Source organism: Neoarius graeffei, chromosome 15 (assembly GCF_027579695.1).
Source record: "Neoarius graeffei isolate fNeoGra1 chromosome 15, fNeoGra1.pri, whole genome shotgun sequence".
In the NCBI taxonomy this organism is placed as follows: domain Eukaryota; kingdom Metazoa; phylum Chordata; class Actinopteri; order Siluriformes; family Ariidae; genus Neoarius; species Neoarius graeffei.
The window spans coordinates 4,194,304-4,219,426 of NC_083583.1; the positions used below are offsets into that span (position 1 = coordinate 4,194,304).

At 41.8% G+C, this 25,123-nt stretch overlaps 1 protein-coding gene across 13 annotated transcripts in view; it reads right to left on the bottom strand.

Moving 5' to 3' along the window:
* The window catches only part of sox6 (SRY-box transcription factor 6), a 275,016-nt gene that overhangs the window by 79,900 nt on the left and 169,993 nt on the right, over positions 1 to 25,123 (bottom strand). For 11 of the 13 annotated variants that reach the window (XR_009656643.1, XM_060940777.1, XM_060940776.1 and 8 more), the window contains one exon: positions 5,036 to 5,159. Coding sequence is in view for 12 of the 13 variants with exons in the window: in XM_060940777.1 (XP_060796760.1) it covers positions 5,036 to 5,159 (124 nt within the window). In the remaining variant the exon portion in view is untranslated. The remainder of the gene's footprint in view (positions 1 to 5,035; positions 5,160 to 25,123) is intronic. The other 2 variants (XM_060940773.1, XM_060940767.1) reach the window with 1 other exon arrangement.

Here is a 25,123-nt window from a genome sequence, read left to right on the forward strand (position 1 = left end):
ACACTGCACAAGCTCTGTTTCTTTTTACCAGACACAAAGTTTTAGCTGGTCTTGTTGGTCATGATAATCCCACCCCTGGCCCGTGATGTAAGCGGTTCTTGGTTCCAAAGAGCTGATGCCACTCTGGGACCAGTTGGTCTGAGAGCCAGTTCTTTGGCAGTTAAATCACCAAGAACTGGTTCAAGATTAGCAACGGCTCTGAACCAGCCTCAGAACTGCCTTGGTGGATAAGGGGTATCAGAGAGTTTTTGGTTTTGCTGAAAGGGCTCTATGACAACCTAACTTATGCTTGTTTGTTGAGGGCAGATCTGAAGGATTTTGCATTTATGTAAAAGGTATGCATGAATACCAGGGTTTTCAAGTCAAGTATGAATACATGTTTTTGGTACTCATTGAAGCACAGTGTGTAGTGTGCTTTGCTTGATTGGCACCATTAATCATGAAATACTTCCAGATGACTGTTGTTCCATGTCACCTGTTCACTATGGGGACAATGGACACTAGACTTCAAACAAATGGCATTGTATAATTTTAGATTTTATGATTAAACAAGGGCAGCACGGTGGTGTAGTGGTTAGTGCTGTCGCCTCACAGCAAGAAGGTCCTGGGTTCGAGCCCCGTGGCCGGCGAGGGCCTTTCTGTGTGGAGTTTGCATGTTCTCCCCGTGTCCGCGTGGGTTTCCTCCGGGTGCTCCGGTTTCCCCCACAGTCCAAAGACATGCAGGTTAGGTTAACTGGTGACTCTAAATTGAGCGTAGGTGTGAATGTGAGTGTGAATGGTTGTCTGTGTCTATGTGTCAGCCCTGTGATGACCTGGCGACTTGTCCAGGGTGTACCCCGCCTTTCGCCCATAGTCAGCTGGGATAGGCTCCAGCTTGCCCTGTAGAACAGGATAAAGCGGCTAGAGATAATGAGATGAGATGATTAAACAAGACTATCAGTGATGGCGTAGCTCACTCCAGCCCTGTCTAGTCCAGAAGGAATGATCTAAAGTGGGCCATCTTATGCAGTTCTACTCTCAACCCATCCAGCTCAAATATTTGAGAGTTGAATTGTGCAAGGTGGCCCACTTTAGAGTGTTCCTTCTAGACTAGACAGGAACAGAGTGGGTGCAAGTTATATGCACCCTAGGTACCCCTACCTTCATGCCAGAAAGAATCAAAATCAGTGAAGAATTGAGGGAGAAGAAGTGATTTGTGTGGAAACTGCTCCTTAGTGCTTAATTACTCCATGTCTTCATTATTAATTGCAATTATGCAAATTTGAGTAGAAGCTATATGCACCCCAGGCAGACCGACCTTCCTGCCAAAAAGAATAAAAATTAGTGAAGAATTGAGAGAGAAGAAGTGATTTTCATGAATTGTGGACAATGGACGACGGATGGATGACACACGATGGCATAAGTTCATCACCTATCGGTTGGATGAGCTAATAATGAGCACAGTATAATATGGATGCTGGTATTGGCATCCATGCATCTCTAGTTAAAACAACTACATGGAGAATCAATTAATGAGCCACAGAAACACAAGTTAGAAGCTTGAATTTCTAACACTATGACCCTCTTGGTAGTCATGTCCCTCCTGCCTGCTGGGTCTCTCTCAGCCATTGTACCCTCAACACAATCTGAGGACATGACGAGGAAAATGTGCATCTCCAATAGTAGTACTGGTTCTGTCTTTATGCCTACACACAGCGGTGTCACCCCTGTTCTCCACTCGTCTCTATGAGTAAAGGATGAGTAAAAATGCCCAGGTCATTAGGCACAGTGTGAAAGAAAGTGAAGCACTGGGGCTTCACAGCTGGGTTGGAGGTCATCAGCACGTCATCAGCACTGGACCTACGCTGAGACCTCAATGCTGGGCTGAATGCTCCTCACACAGGGTGCCAGAAACATCAGCAGGAGCTTTGCCTCATATGATCACATTATCATGTTGTGAGCCATGTTGGGTGTCAAAGATCTCAGTAGCATCACTTTCTTTCTAGACTTTTTCTCCTCTGTACTGCTTTATAAACTTATGAATAATGCAGGTGCTCTATGTACACAAAAAGATTTCATTATAGCTTCTGTTATTTGTAGTGAAAAAAAAAACCTTGCAGTGTCAAACGTATTAAAAAAAATCAAAAAGGGAAAAGAATCCCCCCAGGCTCTTTGTTCAGCCTGTCATGCCTCTTTAGTTTCAAAATAGCTGACTTTCTTTTTCATCGTTCACCTTTATAGTTAATTTATTAGCTGGTTTACCACACCTTATAATATTCTGCCTTTCACTTGCTGTCTACCAATCCTTTTATCCCAACTCTGATCTCTTTATGGTATTTTTTATTCTTTTGATGTAATGCTTACAACAAATGTGTTTTTCAAGGTGTCGAATACAGACCAAATTATATACAGTATAGTCTTCTGATGGCCAAACATAAATTTCTATATCCTGAATTTTCTTTCTCACTCTTTCCCTATCCTTTTTTATCTGTTCTTCATTTCCATTTCCATGGTGTTCCCTCAGGTCTAAAGATATATCTATAGACAGCTCAGCAAGGGGAAAAAATCAGGGAAAAATCCTCAGCTCAGCATTTTACTTGTCTCGCTAAGCTAATAGTCAATAGTCAACAGAAGAGAGAGAGAGATGAAACAATATGGGGCAGACCTTTGTCTCGCTGAACACATGAACAAAATATAACAGGATTTTACTTTTTTTTTTTAATTACACAAAGTGATAGAGAACAATGAGGGATTGGGCGGAGGGTTAGTGGCCTGGCAAGGAGTCAGGATGCATGTTGTAGCAATTTCCTGCAAATTTGTTTTCAGATTTGGAATGCTTGCGTGAGGAGCAATTCTCTTTTTCACAAAAGGTGAAGGAGAACGTGCCAGGACAGGTAGGAGATGCAAAGCTCCCAGAGGCTGTACACCCTCCAGGGCAAACAGTACACTTGAGAGCAGCTTACCGTTCTCTACGCACCACACTAAATCAATGAAGGAGCATTCCTTGGGACTCACAGAACTTTTGGCCCATACAGTGCAGGAGAGGAAGATGGGAAACTTCTCCAGTGTGCTTTTTAATAACAATTAAGTTCAACGGTTTAGATCGAAGCTGAATCTACATTCATCCATGGACAGTTTAAGATGCTGTTAATATGGATAGCAGTTTCCTGGACAGTGAAATGGAGACACTTTGCTCCATGCTGATGTACTGATTACATTCCAGTCTGCATAGCATTATATGCATTATTTTCCAGGCCTGCGTCCCCTATTCTGGGGTCTATTCTCTTGCTGGATGGAAAGTTGCAGAGAAGTAGATACACACACACACACACACACACACACACACACACACACTGCAAATATACATATATACCAAAGGAGCTTTACAGGAACTTCAGGTTCCTCACTGGTCCTTCCTCAGACATGATTATAAGCTCTGTTTTGTCAGTGAATATACTCCCTTTCTTTGGATGGCCTCAGAAGAATTTAGGCCTCACCACCTTCTATCACTCACTGCAAGCTGGCCTAGTGGTTAGCGTGTCCGCCTCTCGACTGGGAGATCGGGAGTTCTACTCGCAGTCAGGTCATACCAAAGACCATCATAAAAATGGTACCTACTGTCATCTGGCAAGGCACGCTGCAATACAGATGTGAGTGGGGAATCAAACTCTCGCAGTTACCCTAGCTGTATAGGTGAGAGGCCGAAGGCTACGGAAGCAGAGATCCGCGCCGCCCAATGCGTGTTGAGGGCCTGGTTAGTACTGGGACAGGGGACTGCCTGGGAAGACCAGGGCATGGCGTGGGAAGCACTTACTGTATGACCTTCTATCACTAAGCCATAAACATCGTCCTGACTGGTTGTTGCAACACTGTCTGGCATGGCAGATGCTCTCACTGCAAACATAAGCCTCTCCAGAGAGTGGTGAGAACAGTGACGCACATCATAGACTACAAACTCACAGCCTTAAAGGACATCTACCGGTCATGATGCCCAAGCACCAAGGCTTACCAAATTACAGTAGACTGCAGACTCATTTCCTTGGCTGCCATCTGGCAGGTGGCAATAGAGCATCCAATTTTTTTTTTTTTATCTTTAGTATATTTATTGATTTTTTTTCTTAAAAATTAGTGTGACACAAACACTTTAGCTATAGCCATTGTAGGAAGTAGTGGTCCTAGATGGACATTGTACAGATGGGCTACAATCAGTGGTTGTACACACATTACATTACAGGCATTTACCAGATGCTCTTATCCAGAGCAATGTACAACACACCCAGAGCAGCCTGGGGAGCAGTTAGGGGTTAGATGCCTTGCTCAAGGGCACTTCAGCCATTCGTACTGGTCCAGGGAATCAAACCTGCAACCTTTTGGTCCCAAAGCTGTTTCTCTAACCATTAGGCCATGTTACCCCACAAAATGTGACCTGAGTGGTACGTGGACCTGATCAATGGCTCGTTATTGTTTATTACCTCTAAACAAGTCAAAGAAGGAGATTCAGACCTGTTAACCTTGAAGAGGGATTATACATTGTCCCACCAAATGGACCAATGTCTTTTGTAGAAACCAGGAAATGTTTAGATTCTTAGAAGGCAGACATTTTCACTGTGAACTTCCTGCTCAGAGTGTGAATGTATCTTCACTGACTGGCACAGCAGAGCAAAGCTCCGTACACACAATAAAATCGCATATAAGAGTGCAGTAGGACAGGACACAAGGTTACATAAAGTGCACAGCAGTAGGATACGAGTGCGGAAGAACGTTTTTCAGTCAAGTTTTTTTGCCATTTATTTCTCAGATTGTTGACAAAAAAAAAAGCTGGGTTTTTTTTGGCCATAAATCTTCACTAAGATCCCTATTAAATGTAGTTACATGATGTTAACCGCAGTATCTACCTGTCCTATCTTAGCTAAGTTGGTACAACAATATATTAGGTTTTATTTCACATTAATTAACTCAAAACCCTCTGTGTTTATTTTGACAGAAAGAGAGCGAGAGAGAGAGAGAGAGAGAGAGAGAGAGAGTAAAGAGACAGATCAAGAGAACTAGCTCGTACCTGGTTTGTAGGACATGCCTGGGGGAAAGAGGAAGCCCTGCTGGGCGGCGGCGGCAGCGGCCAGAGTGCGCTGGTCATGTGGAAAAATGGGGATCATGAGAGGAGGCATGTGACCCTGGACCTGCTGAACACAGAAAGAAAAGAGATCACACGATGGCCTAACACCGTTTGACAGCCAACAGACCCCTCGCTGCCTTGTTCACCACTTCAGCTTCACAATGCTTGCACCTAATACCCGCCACTCACATGTAAGGACTTGGACATGGACATGGACACACACACACACACACACACACACTCTCTCATATACATACACACACACACACAAGACACAAGACAAAGGAATTAAACAACACTGGTGTCACATCTTCCCTTTAATCTACTAAAGTAGAAAAGGCCGTGTGAAATTTTCCTTTTTTTTTACCTACAGAGGGAGTGTCTTTTTATCTTTAATTATTATTATTTTTATAGACCAGGCTTTACTCGTAAAGTGTTAAGGTTGAAGCGTGGGAATCTGGGAGGCTTAGTGCACCTTAGGGGGGAAAATGACAAACTGTCACGACTGCAACTTCCTAAAACCAAGCAGTCTTCACAGACCCATAAGTGAGATTCTGTTTGGCTAAAGCGCACCCTCAGGACAAGATCGTTCACTTACACAGGAGGACAGGAAAAAGATCCTGGCAGATATATCAGGCTCATTGTATAATATTGAAAGCTCATTTATATAGACAATAAAAGTGCAGGTATTTCCCATAAATTAAAAAAGCAGCTGCTTTTTAGCACTGAAGCTGAAAAGCATGGATGCTCCTGTCCTGTGTTAAGTATTTCTATTTTTAATGTGACTCAACACTGACCCATTAACAGTCAAGATGTCTTCTCTGTTCTGTTATTAACCTTCAACATCTTCATCCTTGACTTTCCTCTGACCTGCCATCACATGCTACATCAGGAGCACCGAGATCATTGTGGGATCATTGTGCATGTGTGTATTAATATTCCATGAGGGACAAAGAGTGAGAGGAAAAACAGACCCAGGCGAAGCGAGACAAAGAGAAAGAAAGCTGGTATGTTTTGGGAACAAGCCATAGCAGCTTAGAAACCCATATGTTTGCAGAGCATTGGCTGGACCCAATCTAGCTGTCATCCCCTGCTTCCTGAATATGCATGATAAGCTGCAGTCCTGCTACCGTGGGCCTGCGAGACTTAACGCCCAGCCGGGCAGGCCCACCTCCAGGGGGATCCGACTGGAGAACGGGGTTAATAAAGGTCGGCCCCACCAAAGTAAACACGCTACGAAGTGTTTCGCTGTTCAAGCCTCTTTAAAATCAACTCGCAATAAAAACTGGTCTGGGTGCAATTACTGCCGCAGCATTGGGGCATGAAATCAACCTGCTCTGTGCCGCCACCACCACGTTTTTTTTTCCTCCTATCCATTCTCGCTGAGGTCTGCGTGTGATCACCACTTATTTATGATTTTTTTTTAAACGACTGCTTTCCCTCAGCATCTAATGTTAAATCTTGGTTTAGCAACACCATTCCCCTTTCCCTTGGTGCTTAACAAGTGTTTAAGTCCATGATATTGATCTCGGAGAATGAGATGAGATTTCTACTGAGCAAGCAAAAAAAAAAAAAAAAACAATAATAATTAAAACACATTTCTGTTTGCTTTTAAACTCTGGAACCGGACTTAGATGCCTGTTGCTAAAATGGTTTTTTGGTTCATCAGGTGTAATAATAATAATAATAATAATAATAATAATAATAATAATACCTTTTTTTCTTTAATCAAAAAATGTCCTGGTTTTTTTTTTTGAGAAAGGAAAGCCAAATGGGTTCCTGAAATGACCTCACAAGTCAGAGTTAAACTTTAGTGCTAAACTTTTCCCACAGATGCTCACTGCATGTATGTGCAAAATATTCTGCTCTTTGTGATACAGTGCACATGAAGTGTGTCCATCATGCAGCCTCCCGTCCAAGGTTATTAAGGTTGACAGGATGCATAATCACCTCTATCGTTTTCAAAAAAAAAGAAAGAATTCAACATCTCTCAAAGTGGAATCAACATGCAACTATTCTCCAACATGTCATCTCACGTCCAACAATTTAAAAATTAAAAAAAAAAATTAAAATCAACTTGGCATTATAGCTCTTGACACAGAAACACCTGATCCTGAAAACCATTATTTACATCTATGGGATTTCTGTTAAATTCTAAAAATACACAGTGTAATCAGGGGGAAAAAATGCCAGCAGGAAAAACATAAATGGATAAAAACTGCCCTCCGTTTGATCGCTTGTGATTTGCAGTAATAAGGTCTTTACAGTAAACTTTTAATTTACACACAGCACATCAGTGAGTGACAAATCAAATCAGGGGCTTCAAAACAGCATGGCTATTAGAGGAGGTTAGCTTTGAGGGTTGTCAATTAATGAATGCCGAGCGAGCTGAGCAGACAATACCAGTATAGATTTAAAGATTATTGTTGGCAATTTCCTTTGACTGCTGATAGACAGAGAATGGAATTAAGTGCCTGCACTCAGACAGGCTGATTTTGATAAATTGCGTATCTTGCCGCATTTAGAGAGTTGCTTATTATTACATCTCTGTGAATCTGTCTGTGTGTCGCTCTTGCTCTTTGTGTGTTCCATGTCTCAGGAGACTGCTTACTGTCTTCTCTCTCTATCTCTATCTCTCGCTTTCTCTCTCTCTCTCTCTCTCAGCCACCTCATGGTGGACTGTCAAAGACACTGAAGTCACTATTTGCACTCTCTGATTGTTGATCTGCAGGAGTGAGCAGATGCAAAAGACGAGTGAAACATCATTGCTCCCATCATAACCTCGCCTTTTTTTGTTTTTCAGCCCATCCTGAGTGCTGGGTTCTGCTCCTTCTTGCCATCTGCCCCAAAGCTTCATTAAAGATACATGAAGGAGCCCTCACTGCGACTTATGAGGAACAGGTGCTTTTGTTTGTCCCTGAAGAGGATGTAACTCACACTAGTCGGGGGAAGAACATCTGTGGCAATCGTTCGAGATAAAGACATGGGTCTGTGGACCGTCTATACATGGACAGGAAGAAATAGAAATAAGAGATAGAATAGAAATAAGATATAGAATTATATCTTGATGCGTAACTTGTATATTCATGTTCTGTACCATAGATTGACTGCCCAAATAAATGAATAAATAAATAAATAAATAAATAATAGGCATGTGGATTGGAGGGGGGGAAAACGCTTTGAGTAAATAGGAAGGTATGGATTAATCAATGTTGTTAGTGGAACTGTTGACATCAGCACTTAGGTTCAGTAATGGTTTACAGCTGAGGCTAATCCTAAGGTCAGGGAATACGGGTCAACACAGCCTGTGATACTGTCGAGTTTTCATGTGTGTACAGAAGAAAAATGGTACTCTATACATGTGTATAGATATACAGTAAAATCCCAAGGATGTTTATGTCTGAACGTACCGTATACAAGACTGCATTTCTGTAGCATGTGAACCATGATTACGCTCTGTCAGCACCCACACTCATGCTAGACCCAGGAGACATCCGTTATACTGAACGCACGATTTGATGTGGTCTTTCTGTAAAACCAAGAAGGAGGCAGGGGCTTGGGGGTTGGTGGTGTTGGCGATGGTGGTGGTGAGGAGGATGAGTTGTTTTAACAAGTGCAAAATGCCTTTCAAAGTTGACAAGATAAGATAAAGGGTGGGGAGGAGAGCCTTTTTCCCCTCCATCCCTCCCTCCCTCCCTCCTTCACTTTCCCTTTTGAGATGTCGCTGTTAAAAATGGCACACACGCACCCACATGTCCGCTCAAAACGCCAGGAGTGAAACATTACATTATGTGCACTGAAAAAAGTAATGACAGTCACCAACAAACGAGAAAAGAGGAGACTCTGAGACATGATGTGCAACAGCACTACTTCTCGTGAAGGATAAAAGAAACTCCAGAACTCCATTTTTAGTTTTCCTTTGGTACTGTAAGCAGAGATACGAAAAACTGTATATTCTTCCCTGAGGGGCTCAGAGTTGCCCGAGCCTGAATGGCTGAAATGAAAATCAGCCTAAGGGATCCGTTTTGAAAATTCCAGTAGAGTTGGCAACCTGAGCTCGATGCATGTTGCGAACGCCAGCGGCGTGAACACGGCCCCTGCTACCATACAAGTGAGGCTCAGTGAGAATTTTTTGGAAGCTCACCAGGAAAGAGAGAGAAAATCAATTCATAAAACAATCCCAGAGATCCCGGAGCACATATTAGCCTCACGTCGCAGGTCATTTATCAGTTAAAGTCGTACTTCAGTGTTTTATTACGTACCACATCTGTAGTATGTGCATGCACGTGTGTGTGTGTGTGTGTGTGTGTGTGTGTGTGTGTGTGTGTGTGTACCACAAATGATCATTTCAACCAGAACAGAAAACCAGTTTACTCCAAACCCATGTAGAATAGAAGTCCAAGGGGCAGATTTTGAATTCTGTTCATTAACATTTATGCATCACACACACACACACACACACACACACACACACACACACACACACACACACACACACGTTTACAAGTCCATTTTTTTTTTTTAAACTGAGAAATTAAGATATATTTCTGTAGATTCAGTCCTTTCAGAGATGGAACTGCTTTTTCAGAAGAATAATGTAGTTTTGCTAATTTTGTGTGGCTATGATGGCACATTGATACTGCAGTAAAATGTAAAAGAAAAAATTTAAAACCCAAATGGAAGGACTTTTATGGAACGTTTTTACAGATAAAATTCCATAAGAACAGTGTTCTTTCATTCCAGTCTCATCTGAACACCGTTATTCCTCCAGCAGAATGAATGCAGCCTCAATTTGTGTTTTATAGTCATGTACCTCATTTAAACAATGACTTATTTCAACATTGTCCCTAAGATGTCTGTTAGAAGTGAGTTTGCTGTTCCTTTTTAAGCGCAGAGAATCCAAAATCACGAGTCTGGAAATGTACAGTACAGACACTAAGGAGACTGAATGAGGTATAAAATAGTATAGTTTAATATCTTATATCTCTCATCTCATTATATATATATAAAACCTCTCTCTCTCTTTCTCTCTCTCTCTCTCACACACACACACACACACACACACACACACACACACACACACAGAGCTGTTATCAATGTGGCAGGTATTCTTAGGGGCCACTGACTGCTGTTTCAGTCCCTGATGGCAATCGGGGTGTGTGGATCGATACGGCTGAGTGGGACTTTGATCCCTCGGCACAGGGCCGGAATTAAGCTTGGTTTTCCACCTCTTTGCCGCCGACTAGTCGCATTGTTCTCTCCTGCAATACAGGAGACCCACCCCCCACCCACCCCCCTTCCCGATCCATGGACACAGCTCCAGGTCAACAACAAAGCAGCTTTGTGTGGCACAAACACAAACCCTTTCCTCAAGCCTCAAGCCCACCGGCATCTTTAAGACTTTATCGACTTCTGAAGTATTTTTGGACTGACAGGTAAAAGATTAACATCTACGAGAGCTGAGCACACTCACGATCCCGATCCGGCTCAGGCTGCCTTTGCACAGAAGAGACAGGCAAATAGTGAATGTGTGAGCGTGTGTGTGTGTGTGTGTGTGTGTGTGTGTGTGTATATATATATAAAAACTCAGGGGCTAGGTGCACAGAAACCGGACACCACCCAGCTCTCGGCCAGACTGAAGGAATAACCAATAGACGACTTCTTGTTCCACTAATTCCTTACACAGTAAAACAAGCCCTCTTGGAAAAATGCCATTCCAATATATCTATATTAAGTCCAAGGGCTGTTAAAAAGCAGGACGGCCCCCGTTCCCCTTCCTCTGACTCCACTTTCTCGCTCTAACCGAGAGCTGAGGACAAGCATAACAAGCCCGAGGACCAAAGCAAATAGGTTTTATTTTCTTAATCATAATTCAGGAAGAAAACAGTGCGGTGCTTCTTTCTGATGGAAAGAAAATGAGTAAACGAGTAAATTACTACAGTCCAAGTACAAAGAACATCGAGGAGAAGTTAAATGTGATATCCGTGTGTGTGTCTCTGTGTGAATTTGCAATATGTACTTAATGCAATTTCTTGTATCAGTCCTCAAAGAAGCTGAAATGTAATTTATCTTTGGAAATATTGAAGCCAATTCAGTTTGTATTGCATAAAAAATATCAAAAGATGAGCCCAAGGCTCCGTCCTCAAACAGCTTTGTGCTGAGCTTAACACACCGACACACCCTGTTGTGCTATCTGCAATCCTGAACTCCTGTACAATTTCACAGATTCACTTCACTCTCGACATTCCTTCTTTTTTTCATCTCCCTTTAACCGCACATCGTTTTGCCGTCTTTGCCAGAATTTGTTTTCTTTTTTTAATGCGGATTTGGGAACAGAATGAAACAAAGACGGCAGCATTCTGATAACATGCGGTCATAAAAATTACAGCGGAGTAACGGAAACCCGGGAGGATTTGTTCAAACGGCATGGGTAATGATGAGAGAACAGAATAAATAAATAAATAAATAAATCCACAAGTGAGTCTGGGGTGTAGGCGTCATAATCCGTAAAATAAATAAATAAGTTAATAAATAAATAGAATTCAAATTGTAATTTTTTCTAAAAAATGGACATGATAGCATGAAAATAAAATAAAAGATGAGCTTGATCACATGCACAGAGACAAAGCTACGCTGTATATCCTGTGTGAGATTACTAAAATGAATTAATATAAAAAGAGTAAAATAAAAATCATTGTGTAGAAGCTCCTTTGCAGATCAGACTTTATCTGGAATTTATGATTGTTGAATAAATGTACTTCATGAAGGAGTAATTTTTTTTTGGGGGGGGTAAAAAAATGTAAGCCAGCTTTAATTCCCATTATAATTCAGTGCAGTTGATATTCTGGATTCTGATTGGTCAGATGATGTAGATTTTCCACCAATCGCTTGCTCTAATATGTTATTATTGTTTGTCTCCAAGGGGACTTTTATTTATTTAACATTTACACAATGAGTCTCCAGTGTCAGAGGTAAAGGTGTCACTGTTCTACATCTTCAGGACAAACTCATTATTATTATTATTATTATTATTATTATTATTATTATTGATTATTTTACTCTAACAGCGCAACACAGTGTTTTATTCCACACTTATCATATATTTGGCTGACTATGTTTCCACGAACACTTATATTAATCTTTTTGATGTAATATGATGTAAATTGTCCTTTAATGTGCAACCAAGTTACAGGAGTCATTTGCAAATGTTTCTAAAACAACCCTCTTCTTTTTCTAGCCATCTGTTTTTCGGATCTCAGATCTCGATTCGCAAAAACACACATATTGGTTTGTCCAACCAAACATTGTCCAGACGTCCTCTGAGCTTTCAGGAGCCTCATACAGAAATGTCTTGGGTTCTAATGCAAGAGTGAGGGGGAAGACGTGGAATCAGGCCACACAATAATCTAATAAAGGAGCCGCACAGAGAGCGGGGAGAAGCGCTTCCTCTTTCTTCCTCTTCTTCCTGTGGTCCAGGGGGGTAGAGACTGAGCCAGTGTCTTCACAATTGCCTCCGAGCAGCTGGGGCCGTTCGCAAGAACAACAGAGGCTGTTCTGTTGTCCGGCAGAAAGCTGAGATTGTTGCGCTCAAGACTTTATTGCAGGCACATGAGTGCAGCCGGGACCCGAAAAATGTCATGTGCACACCCAGTGACGGGGTTGGAATAATTATGATTAAAAAAAGAGAGAGAGAGAGAGAGAGAGAGAGAGAGAGAGTAAGGAAGGGAAAAAAAGACAACAATTCATCGTCTGTGAAAAACGGACGAAGGACAAAACGGGCCATTCATTGTGTTCGGCGAGGGAATGCTAGGACTCTCGTCTGCCCCTGTCCGAAAAACAAAGCGGCCCTTTTTTTGTGCTGTGAGGCACAGGGGCTGAATGCTTTGCTTTGCCACCCTAGCCCTAAGAAAACACGGGCCCCCTTTCTAAACTGCCGGCTGGACGCACACAGTAGAGACTATTAATGCCTCCCCTCTCCCTCCCTTTTTTTCCAGATCTGTGTGTGTTTCAGTGTGCGTCTTTGAGTGTGTGTGCCCACTATGGAGGCTGAAGGGCCGTGTTAAAAAGCCAACGCAAAGACAAAACAGTTTGCTCAACATTAACTGAGAAAACACAGTGAGCTGAGGAAACCAACTTGACTTGACACTACAGGATCTGTTCGCTGCCAGATATTTTTCATGCGCTTGCTAGCTTGTCAAAAAAAAAAAGACTCGACAGGTGGTCTCGAACCCCAAACAGTCCCTGCTTTGTAGCGCATACAGCCTTGACCTACAGCTTTATGATTCTGCCTCGTTAATTGCTTCGGAGCTGGTGTGATGCCGAGGCATACAGTGAGCTATATTACCAGAAAATCCTTCACGTGACTCATTCCACATCCAGGTGTGACTTCGCACGTCGCAACTGTTCATGTGACAGCCTCGACAAAGCGCCGAGCACCTTCATTAGCACAGCTTAGCTGCCGAGGTGTCGGGACACAATGCTCTGCTGTTAATTACCAGATCCTGCAGATTTCAGAGTTACATCTGTTTACTAATCTACACGATGGTGTCATGAAGTAGGGTTCCTCTTACCAACAGAAAGAACATTATTTTCCTACAACCGCACGATCCTGAGTCGTTTATTCCTCTTGCACCACAGTTATTCACCAACGATTACAATTTTTATACCTTTACAGCGACATTTAATGCTGTGCTGCTTTTGTGAAACAGGACGAACCACAGCGCTGTTGAATCCTGGATTGTGATTGGTCAAAAAGTGATGATTAACATTCTATAACAGCAGCTCTGATAGTGATGAGGTTTATATTAATTATTAACACACTTGTTCTTTACGTTATTGTTTCTATAGTAACAGCTCATTCACAGGCTGAATGCTAACAATGAATATTAAAAACGTATGTAATCAGTCATCTGAGATGACACTTTTATGGAAGGAGTCTCCAGTGTCAGTGCTTTGGATCAGTCAGAGGTGAAATTGTAACTTTAGGTTTTCTGGAGTTTATGATGGTAAGAACGTATCTTTTTTTATTTTTCAAGAATTATTATTATCGCATTTTTCACAAATTGCTCCTGTCATTTCACCAGTTTGTTTACATTCTAAGTGGAAATGATTTTGTCGGATGTTTTGTATAAAGTTTTTATTTAGCAGATTTACAAAAAATAAAAATGCTCTGTTTCCCCAAATCCAGTCAATATGGACAGAATAAAACAGTTATTCCACTCAATCTAGTCGTACATGGATTATAGCCATCAGCTCATGGACGACTCGATTTCATGGAATAACTATAAATATGTTGCTGGTATAATGTAATTAACCAGGTTTCCACTGCAGCTTTGTGCAAAATAGATGCGATTTAAAAAAAAAAAGTCAACAAAACACAATTGTGAATGCTCTGTGAGTGATGTTATGCAATTAAAGCTGGATTTCTCCTCTTGTGATAGCTCTTACAGAGCGCGCTCTTTTTTGCAGAAATGCAGCGTTTCCATTGGCCTTTCATGTCAGGTCACGTGACTTAAATGTGAAAAATGTGTTTCCGTTTCAATTTTGCAAAATATTTCATTATTGAATTGTCTGGAAATCAACCTTATGCAGATGTAAAAAACATTTTTTGTGATCTCATCTCATCTCATTATCTGTAGCCGCTTTATCCTGTTCTACAGGGTCGCAGGCGAGCTGGAGCCTATCCCAGCTGACTACGGGCGAAAGGCGGGGTTCACCCTGGACAAGTCGCCAGGTCATCACAGGGCTGACACATAGACACAGACAACCATTCACACTCACATTCACACCTACGCTCAATTTAGAGTCACCAGTTAACCTAACCTGCATGTCTTTGGACTGTGGGGGAAACCGGAGCACCCGGAGGAAACCCACGCGGACACGGGGAGAACATGCAAACTCCGCACAGAAAGGCCCTCGCCGGCCACGGGGCTCAAACCCAGGACCTTCTTGCTGTGAGGCGACAGCGCTAACCACTACACCACCGTGCCACCCCATTTTTTGTGATATGAGAGTTTTCTCAAAATGTACATGTATGTGTTTCCAGTACTAGATTTTGTAGTTTGCAAAATTTTAAATCAAGCATTAAACAGGTTCATGGAAAGACAGCTAACAGGAACAGTTACGCACTTGTTAAATATCAGTTGGTCGTTCTAGAAGTCGGGGTCCATTTCGCATCTCTGAGATAAACCTTTCGCTATTTTCCACAAAAGAAATCTTTATTGAATCCGTTGTTGAACAATAATGCAAATTATGACAAACTTTCACCAATAGCGATGCTTGATGTACATTTTAGACCCAATTTATCTATAAAACATAAACTAAATGACTCCGACCCCTCCCCCCACATTACTGTCTTCGACTCCTGATTCATCCATTCAACTCCAATAAACAGGAAGTGATTCAGTCTCACACTCTGTTTTATGGGGCTCATTCTATTAACTGTTATAAAATCAATTGCATAGAAAGTCTATTTTCTATATCATGTGGAATTTCAGTCATTAAAATATATTTTTCTTACTGTTCTAATGTTCTTGTCAACTCTGTTAACTCTGTTATAAAACCACATAAAATCCACAAAGGTGTTTAATAATACACATGACACCTGCACTGAGTGATGTCACTTCCTCTGGCCAGAAACTTCAGAAAGGCAGTGAGATGTGTTCTGTTTCTTCTTTCATTAATTTGAACCAAACGTTGCGGATTTTACACGAACAGTAGATTAATTATTCATCAACTCTGTTATTGTGATATTGGAGTGAACCTCTGACTCTTTTTTTTAAACAATAATATGATTAAAATCCATAAAATTCTGTTTTTATACATGCCGTGCGGGAGCTAGTTTGAAGTTACCATGTGGAGTTAAGACACAAAATGGTGGAAAATGTCAACTCTGTTATGATCAATTCTGTTAATGGATTGTCTAGTTTAGTGATAACGGAGTTGACGATGACTAACAGAGTCAACACTTGAAATGTACCCGTAGTTATAGAATGGGACAACTATAAATGGATAAAAAAGTATGATGTGCCATTCTTTAATAAATAAAAATGTAATTGTTGGTAAATCGTTGTGGTGTAAGAGGAATAAAACACTTGGGTACAGTAACAGTAACTCTGTGGTGTGTGTGTGTGTGTGTGTGTGTGTGTGTGTGTGTGTGTGTGCATGTCTGCAAGGCGCTGCTAGCTCTTCTCAAATGCTCGGTCAGTATTTATACTCCTGATGTTAGAACAAAGTTTAAATGACATTAACTGTTCCGCTTCCATCCACTTAGCTTAATTTCAAACCCATCACGGCTCTTTGCTGAGGTTGTAGCTTATTAGGCTCATTTTTGTGCGTCATTAAGTTTTAACACGGGGGTCTGCGAAAGCTTTATTGTTCCAATTGCGCATGACTTTATTTAACGTCAGCATTTATTCTGCTTCCTGACAAGAAGTCACATTTCATAACTAATTAAATTGATCTTCAACTCAATCCACCCCCCCCCCACACACACACACAACCTCTCCAACCGAGCGCACTAAATGGAATTATTTGTATCCAAGTGTCAATATATTAAATCAAAGAGGGCTAATGAGTCGGGTCACCGCTTTCTTTTATCTCCGCTCTCGCGTGCTGGGATCTTCATCAGCTAAAGCTTCTCTCTAAATGGAGGATGAGGCTGGTTCAGGCTCCATCGCACTGGGCTCGAGCCAAGTGCATTTGATGAGACTGTTATGGCGCTAATCCTACTAGGAGGAAAGAAGCTAATGTAGTGCACTTTGGTTAAAAAGAAAGAAAGAAAGAAAGAAAGAAAGAAAGAAAGAAAGAAAGAAAGAAAGAAAGAAAGTGTGCAGGGCAAAAAGCAATCTCTTTCTCTCCTGCACGCATTCCCACACTCCCAGACTCATTTCCTTCCTTATTACGCTCTATTTGCTTGACAGACAATGCTAATTGGCAACACATTCTTTTCCAGAGCGGCTTGTTTTCAGCATTGTCGGTGCATGAATAGGGACTTTAGCATAAGAGATCACAAGAGCGCTGGGAGACAACAGAAAACATCTAACAAGAGGCAAATTAGGAGTGTTATCTCTGTTCAATTAGCCACCCCTATATTTATCTAAAAAAAAAAGGAATAATTCAGCACTAGCCTATCTGGTGCTGAGCGAATGTGAGCGAGTGTAATGAAATATTGCATTTAATCGTTGTTCACTGAATTAAAAAGCCAAATCAAATTGCTCAGGGCTAAAGACAAAGCTGCGCTAATTAGCTTCATCTAGAGCAGCCGGATAACAGGAGAGCGATATGATTGTTAAGCGAAGTGATCCACTGCTAAATAAATAAATGTGTATTGGTAAGAAGCAAAACTTTCAGCGGCTTTTCCTTTTTCTGTTTTCATTCTAGCACCTTCAGCCAGGCCGAGCATGAAAACAAGGAGCTAATTTAGCAGCTCAGAGAAGCCGCCTCACACGAACGGCGTTCACCTGAACAATGCGTGATTGTGTGGCCCCGTCAGGAGCCTCGCTTCGCAGCAGGACACAAATGGTGGAAAGAAGAAAGGCGCACTATCCTTTTCTCTCAGGAAAAGATACACGTTTGAGGGCCACAAAAGGCCTGGGTATTTAATTAGGTGGCTCTTTGGGCCAGAGGTGGACAGGGACAGGGACAGAGACAGGGCTTGTCTTTGTTAAACTGTCTCTGTGAATTCTAACACTGTTACTAACACTACGCTTGCTGAAAGCACACTCCTGTTATTTCTATCCAATCATAAAAATAAATAACCGACTCCAATCACAAACTACGGTGGTCCTGAAGGGCAAAGCGCAACCACAAACAGAAAAACACAACAAAGGTAACTTCTACCGGAAACAGTAGGAATGTACTATCAACAAGGATCGTCACTGACTGGACAAACACACCATCCATCTTTTTAACTGGAAGCCATGGCATAATGGTTACAGAAGGAGATTTGGGACCAAAAGGTCACTGGTTCAGTTCCCTGGACCAGCAGGAATGGCTGAAGTGCCCTTGGCACCTGACCCCCAACTGCCCCCCAGGCTGCTCTGGGTGCATTGTCCATCGTTCTGGATAAGAGTGTCTGCTAAATGTCATTAATGTAATGTAATGTAAGGTAACTGGAAGGAAATGCACCAGTCCCAGCAAACAGTAAAGCAACCAGGACGTGGGAAGAAGGAATATGTGCATTCGTCCAATCAGCTGTGATCTTTGTCAGTAACACATTCCTCCCATTTCCGGTAGAAGTTAATGTCATTGTGTATTGTGATCATGATTTGCCCTTCAGGGCCACCATATAAACCACACCTCTTTTCTATTGGAATTTCAAATCAAAGTCCTTCCCATGCCACAAGGCACACCGGGCGGCACCGTTCTCCGTGGCTCACCTATTACATAGCTAGGGTTCCAGTGCAGGGTTAGTCTTCTGGTAACCATGAGAGTTTGACTCCCTGCTCACATCTGTATTATGACATGCCTCACCAAATGGCAGCAGGTGCCATTTTAACGATGGCCTTTGGTACAACCTGACTGTGAGTAGAACTCACGATCTCCCAGTCGTGACGCAGACTCGCTAACCACAAGGCCAACTTGAGGTGTAGTGGAATTTATTAATAATGATTGCCATATAAGGAACTATAAACACATTCATAACGCATTATAACAAATTCATGACGCATGACATGACGGGTGCCAGTGAGTTCAAAACCAAAACATAATCCAGCATGTCTTTAACATGTCCAACACTTATAATACTGTCTCACATTTTAATATCACACTTGTATCAAGGCCAAAATGATGCTAAAACATTTATGACATATAACCATTATTAACAAACATATGCAGAGTAATAAACACTGAATAACAAACAAACCAAGTGCTAAACAAAACACTGTATAGGACTAGCTTCATAACTTCGGATTAAACCCCCTCCTCCTCAACCTCATGCCAGCATGGCGGTGAGCCCGCCAGTGCCACCGGACTCCAAGACCTCCCCCAGTCTCAAATTTCTCTGCTGGAGGTTTTGACAAACGACATTGTTCCAAAGGGTGCATGGTCAGCTGCAAGGGCGTATCCATCCCACCGCTGGCAGATCAAACTCGTAAATTTCTCTCGTGGGGCGGTCATCTGAGCAGCACAGGACGTGTCCAAGCCAACGATGGTGTAGAGGACATTTGGTTGGTTTGTCCTCTGGCAGAGCTCCTCACTGGAGACACAGTCATATCAACGCACACCCCCTTAATGGTCCTGAGGGATTGGGTCTTGAAGCCGAGAACTTGGGAGGCCAAGGTCTTGCTGAGAGGCCAGGTCTCTGTGCCATAGAGCAGCACAGACAAAACCACAGCGTTGTAGACCTGTAGCTTGGTGCATCAGGAGATGTCACATTGTCTCCAGAGACGTTGAGGCTTCTCATGACGCCTGAAAATCTGATTAAAATTCGATACAGCTTTACGTTTGCTCTACTTTGGTCACTAATGGGCGTGTCTTTCTGTATCTTTAGTTGATTGACAGTTGCCATAGGTTAACAGGTTAGCACCCGGCTAGCGCAATATACAAGCGACAAGAGGTAGTGATAGAATATATAAAAAAAACATAACACTAGAAGATGAAGCTAGCTAGATGAGTTAGCGTAGATGTCATAGACTTAGCATGAAAGTGAACGAGTTTTGTTTCACATCAGGAAATGTACTTCTGTAAGATTTAAGTACATTTTAGTTTTTTATTGAGATGGAGTCCCTCGCTTTCGATGGCAGATCTGTAAAAACAACACACTGGATATTTTCTAGCTGTTATTTTAATGCAGCTTGCAATATCGGCAATTTTTTTTCTTCTTGCCGAACGAGAATAATTGAAAGTCACACTTGGAGGACGCTCTGGACTCTTACAGTAATGCTTTTATGGCTGAGGGCTACAGTGGACTTGCTAACTTTAGGACTGCAGTTGTCATGAACAGTTTTGCACTCAAGTTTCCATCAATGAAGAGTTTATAACATCAACGAAACTGTCTTCATGTTAAAACTGTTAATGTTATAGTCATGCTGTCTGTTGTCACCCAAATGAGGATGGGTTCCCTTTTGAGTCTGGTTCCTCTCGAGGTTTCGTCCTCATGTCGTCTGAGGGAGTTTTTCCTTGCCACCGTCGCCACAGGCTTCATCATTGGGGATAGATTAGGGATAAAATTAGCTCATGTTTTAAGTCGTTCAAATTCTGTAAAGCTGCTTTGCGACAATGTCTACTGTTAAAAGCGCTATACAAATAAACTTGAGTTGACTTGAATAATTTGCCGCAGTGTTGGCGTTTGTCGCATGTAGGTTAGCTTGATGTTGTACGCTAAGCTCACGTCATGTAGTATCTCCTGGAACGTGTACCGTGTACAATTTGGTTATATCTGAGCACGACGTTGTATTTCTTGGATTTTTTATTTTTATTTTTATTGTCGTGTCTTTGTTGTGTGTCGAGTGCAGAAAGCTGTCTCTGATTAACCCTTTCATCTGACCTCTGCTCCAACTTCCTGTCCCTCTCTCACGACTCAACCGTTCTCTCAGGGCAGCCTTCTCCCAGCGGGCCTGAGGAAATGGCAGACATATGAGAGAGATCAACCTCTCACACACACACACACACACACACACACACACACACACAGACATATGCCTGTCAGCTCACAGGAACAAAGCCATGTCCTGGAGGCCCTCCATTCCAACTGGCCCCTCAGTCTGTTAACAATACTTGCATATAGACAGAGGTACATGTACACACACACACACACACACACACACACACAGACAGGTCTGCCGAGATTCTCTTTATTTTTATTGCAGTCTGTCTGGCACCGGCGTGGAGGTGGTTAGTTCTGTATAATTAAAACGAATCTTTTATCTGGGGGGTCGCGTGTGTGCAGCTATTATCATTTAACCCCTGGAAGCCCCCTGCTGCTCCCCCACACCATTTAAAACCACATGAGAGGGAAGCTTTCCCTGCTTTGAAGTGAGCACTGACAACAATTTTCTCTCGAACTATGACAGAGACAAAGAGCGCAGACGCGGAAATTGTGAAACAAACCATCCTTTCTGTGATGTCATCAATTATGTCACGTAGTTACGATCATCAAAGTGGTGTCCGGGGAATCCACCGGGGTCTGGGGTCCTGGGGGTGGGGGTGGGGTGTATGGGTGTATATACAGTGCATGCCTCAGAAATTGCAGGTGGGAAAAAAAAAACCTCAAAAAATAAAAACACATGAGAATTCTATTTGTGAAACATCTTGTGAAAGTATTTACTTGTTTGTTTGCTTACTTTAATGATGGTGGACAGTGCAACCAAGTAATGTCATGTACAGCTGTTTTATATATACAACCCCGATTCCAAAAAAGTTGGGACAAAGCACAAATTGTAAATAAAAACGGAATGCAATGATGTGGAAGTTTCAAAATTCCATATTTTATTCAGAATAGAACATAGATGACATATCAAATGTTTAAACTGAGAAAATGTATCATTTAAAGAGAAAAATTAGGTGATTTTAAATTTCATGAAGACAACACATCTCAAAAAAGTTGGGACAAGGCCATGTTTCCCACTGTGAGACATCCCCTTTTCTCTTTACAACAGTCTGTAAACGTCTGGGGACTGAGGAGACAAGTTGCTCAAGTTTAGGGATAGGAATGTTAACCCATTCTTGTCTAATGTAGGATTCTAGTTGCTCAACTGTCTTAGGTCTTTTTTGTCGTATCTTCCGTTTTATGATGCACCAAATGTTTTCTATGGGTGAAAGATCTGGACTGGCCAGTTCAGTACCCGGACCCTTCTTCTACGCAGCCATGATGCTGTAATTGATGCAGTATGTGGTTTGTCATTGTCATGTTGGAAAATGCAAGGTCTTCCCTGAAAGAGACGTCGTCTGGATGGGAGCATATGTTGCTCTAGAACCTGGATATACCTTTCAGCATTGATGATGTCTTTCCAGATGTGTAAGCTGCCCATGCCACACGCACTAATGCAACCCCATACCATCAGAGATGCAGGCTTCTGAACTGAGCGCTGATAACAACTCGGGTCGTCCTTCTCCTCTTTAGTCCGAATGACACGGCGTCCCTGATTTCCATAAAGAACTTCAAATTTTGATTCGTCTGATCACAGAACAGTTTTCCACTTTGCCACAGTCCATTTTAAATGAGCCTTGGCCCAGAGAAGACGTCTACGCTTCTGGATCGTGTTTAGATACGGCTTCTTCTTTGAACTATAGAGTTTTAGCTGGCAACGGCGGATGGCACGGTGAATTGTGTTCACAGATAATGTTCTCTGGAAATATTCCTGAGCCCATTTTGTGATTTCCAATACAGAAGCATGCCTGTATGTGATGCAGTGCCGTCTAAGGGCCCGAAGATCACAGGCACCCAGTATGGTTTTCCGGCCTTGACCCTTACGCACAGAGATTCTTCCAGATTCTCTGAATCTTTTGATGATATTATGCACTGTAGATGATGATATGTTCAAACTCTTTGCAATTTTACACTGTCGAACTCCTTTCTGATATTGCTCCACTATTTGTCGGCGCAGAATTAGGGGGATTGGTGATCCTCTTCCCATCTTTACTTCTGAGAGCCGCTGCCACTCCAAGGCCAAGTTTACATTAGACCGTATCTGTCTCGTTTTCTTCGCGGATGCACTGTCCGTTTACATTAAACCGCCTGGAAACGCCGGGAAACGGGAATCCGCCAGGGTCTACGTATTCAATCCAGATCGTGTCAGCTCCGGTGCTGTGTAAACATTGAGGATACGCGGATACGCTGTGCTGAGCTCTAGCTGGCATCGTCATTGGACAACGTCACTGTGACATCCACCTTCCTGATTCGCTGGCGTTGGTCATGTGACGCGACTGCTGAAAAACGGCGCGGACTTCCACCTTGTATCACCTTTCATTAAAGAGTATAAAAGTATGAAAATACTGCAAATACTGATGCAAATACTGCCCATTGTGTAGTTATGATTGTCTTTAGGCTTGCCATCCTTCCACTTGCAAGTGGTAAGTGATATGCGCTGGGATCACACACACAGCGGCTCAGTCCCGAATCACTGCTCGTGCACTTCACTCGCGCGCTCTGTGAGCTGCGCAGGGCCGGAGTGCGCACCCTCCAGAGGGCACTCGCTGTTCAGGGCGGAGTGATTTGGAGCGCAGGATGCCTGCGGAGCCGAGCGTATCCGTGTATTGGTGTTGCTGTGTGCACGCAAATCGTGTATTGGCGTTGCTGTGTGCACACTAATCGTTTTAAAAACGTTAATCTGATGATCCGCTGATACGGTCTAATGTAAACATGGGCTAAGATGCTCTTTTTATACCCAGTCATGTTAATGACCTATTGCCAATTGACCTAATGAGTTGCAATTTGGTCCTCCAGCTGTTCCTTTTTTGTACCTTTAACTTTTCCAGCCTCTTATTGCCCCTGTCCCAACTTTTTTGAGATGTGTTGCTGTCATGAAATTTCAAATGAGCCAATATTTGGCATGAAATTTCAAAATGTCTCACTTTCGACATTTGATATGTTGTCTATGTTCTATTGTGAATACAATATCAGTTTTTGAGATTTGTAAATTATTGCATTCCATTTTTATTTACAATTTGTACTTTGTCCCAACTTATATATATATATATATATATATATATATATATATATATATATATATATATATATATATATATATATATATTAACCCTAGAAGTTTATTGGTCACATCTAGAAGCCAAGGGTTCTCTGGTTTGTCCAAAGGTTCTATGCAGAGACCTATACCTCTCTATACCCTTCATTCTATTATTATTTCATTCATGTTGTTGTTAATTAACCCTTTGGTGACTGACCCCTTGAAAATGGTTCCTCCAGGAACTATGACGTTTCAGTTGTCAAGACAACGGAAAAACTAAAATACAAAAACAGAAAGATACGTCACAATGCTCTTGTGCACAAAACAAAATGCTCTTGTATTTGTATTTGTATTTTAGTTTTTCCGTTGTCTTGACAACTGAAATGTCATGGTTCCTGGAGGAACCATTTTCAAGGGGTCAGTCACCAAAGGGTTTAATATTGTATCTTCATTATGATTTTTCATCATTAAATGTTGAAGTTCTTCCCATTTTAACCTTATCTGTGTTAATATGACGTATATTAGGGCCATTTTACATTTAAATAAATGAATAAATAAATAAATGGAATATGTAGCTGAGAGAAGGGGTGATATTTTGAGGGAAAAAAACTCAGAATTTCTGAGATTAAAGTTGTAAATTCACGAGAAAAAACACACACACACACACACACACACACACACACACACACACACACACACACACAGATATTTTCTGAGATTATAAAGCCAGAAATTTGCAAGAAAAAAAATTCAGAAATTCAGAGAGTGAAATGTTTCAACTTTACAAGAAAAAAAACAGTGAAAATAGTGATTTATTTGTTTGTTTGTTTGTTTGTTTGTTTGTTTGTTTGTTTGTCAAGGAACCAAATCGCTTCACTTTGCAAGATCAGATTAACGCTGTCACACCACAGTCACATTGAGAGAATGTCAACTACATTACCCCGAATGCACTGCAGCCAGGTAGCATGTGATTGTTATCTCAGAGAATATCTGAGTTTATTCTCTCCACATTCACTGGATATGAGCAGTCATGTGCTCTGATTGGCTACTCTACTACTAGGATATCAGCTCATACACCGTGAGTAGAGAAAAACAAAACAGCAGATCGTGTTGCTGAACCAACTGAGGACGAAATAAAAAACTTGACTCGAAAACAAGTACTGAAAAGAAACATAAATAGGTAACATTACATATATATATAGAATTTTTTCCCCCAGTATCTCCTGTTCCACACTCCAGCCCAGTTGGTGGCAGTAATGCACCTTTAAGTTGGTTTGCCAACCACCAAAAAACCCTAAAGAAGAAGAAGAAGATGAACCCCCCCCCCAAAAAAAACAAACAAACATCAAAATATGGAATTACAGTATTTGATGGTAAGAACGTTTCTTTCTTTTATTGTTCAATA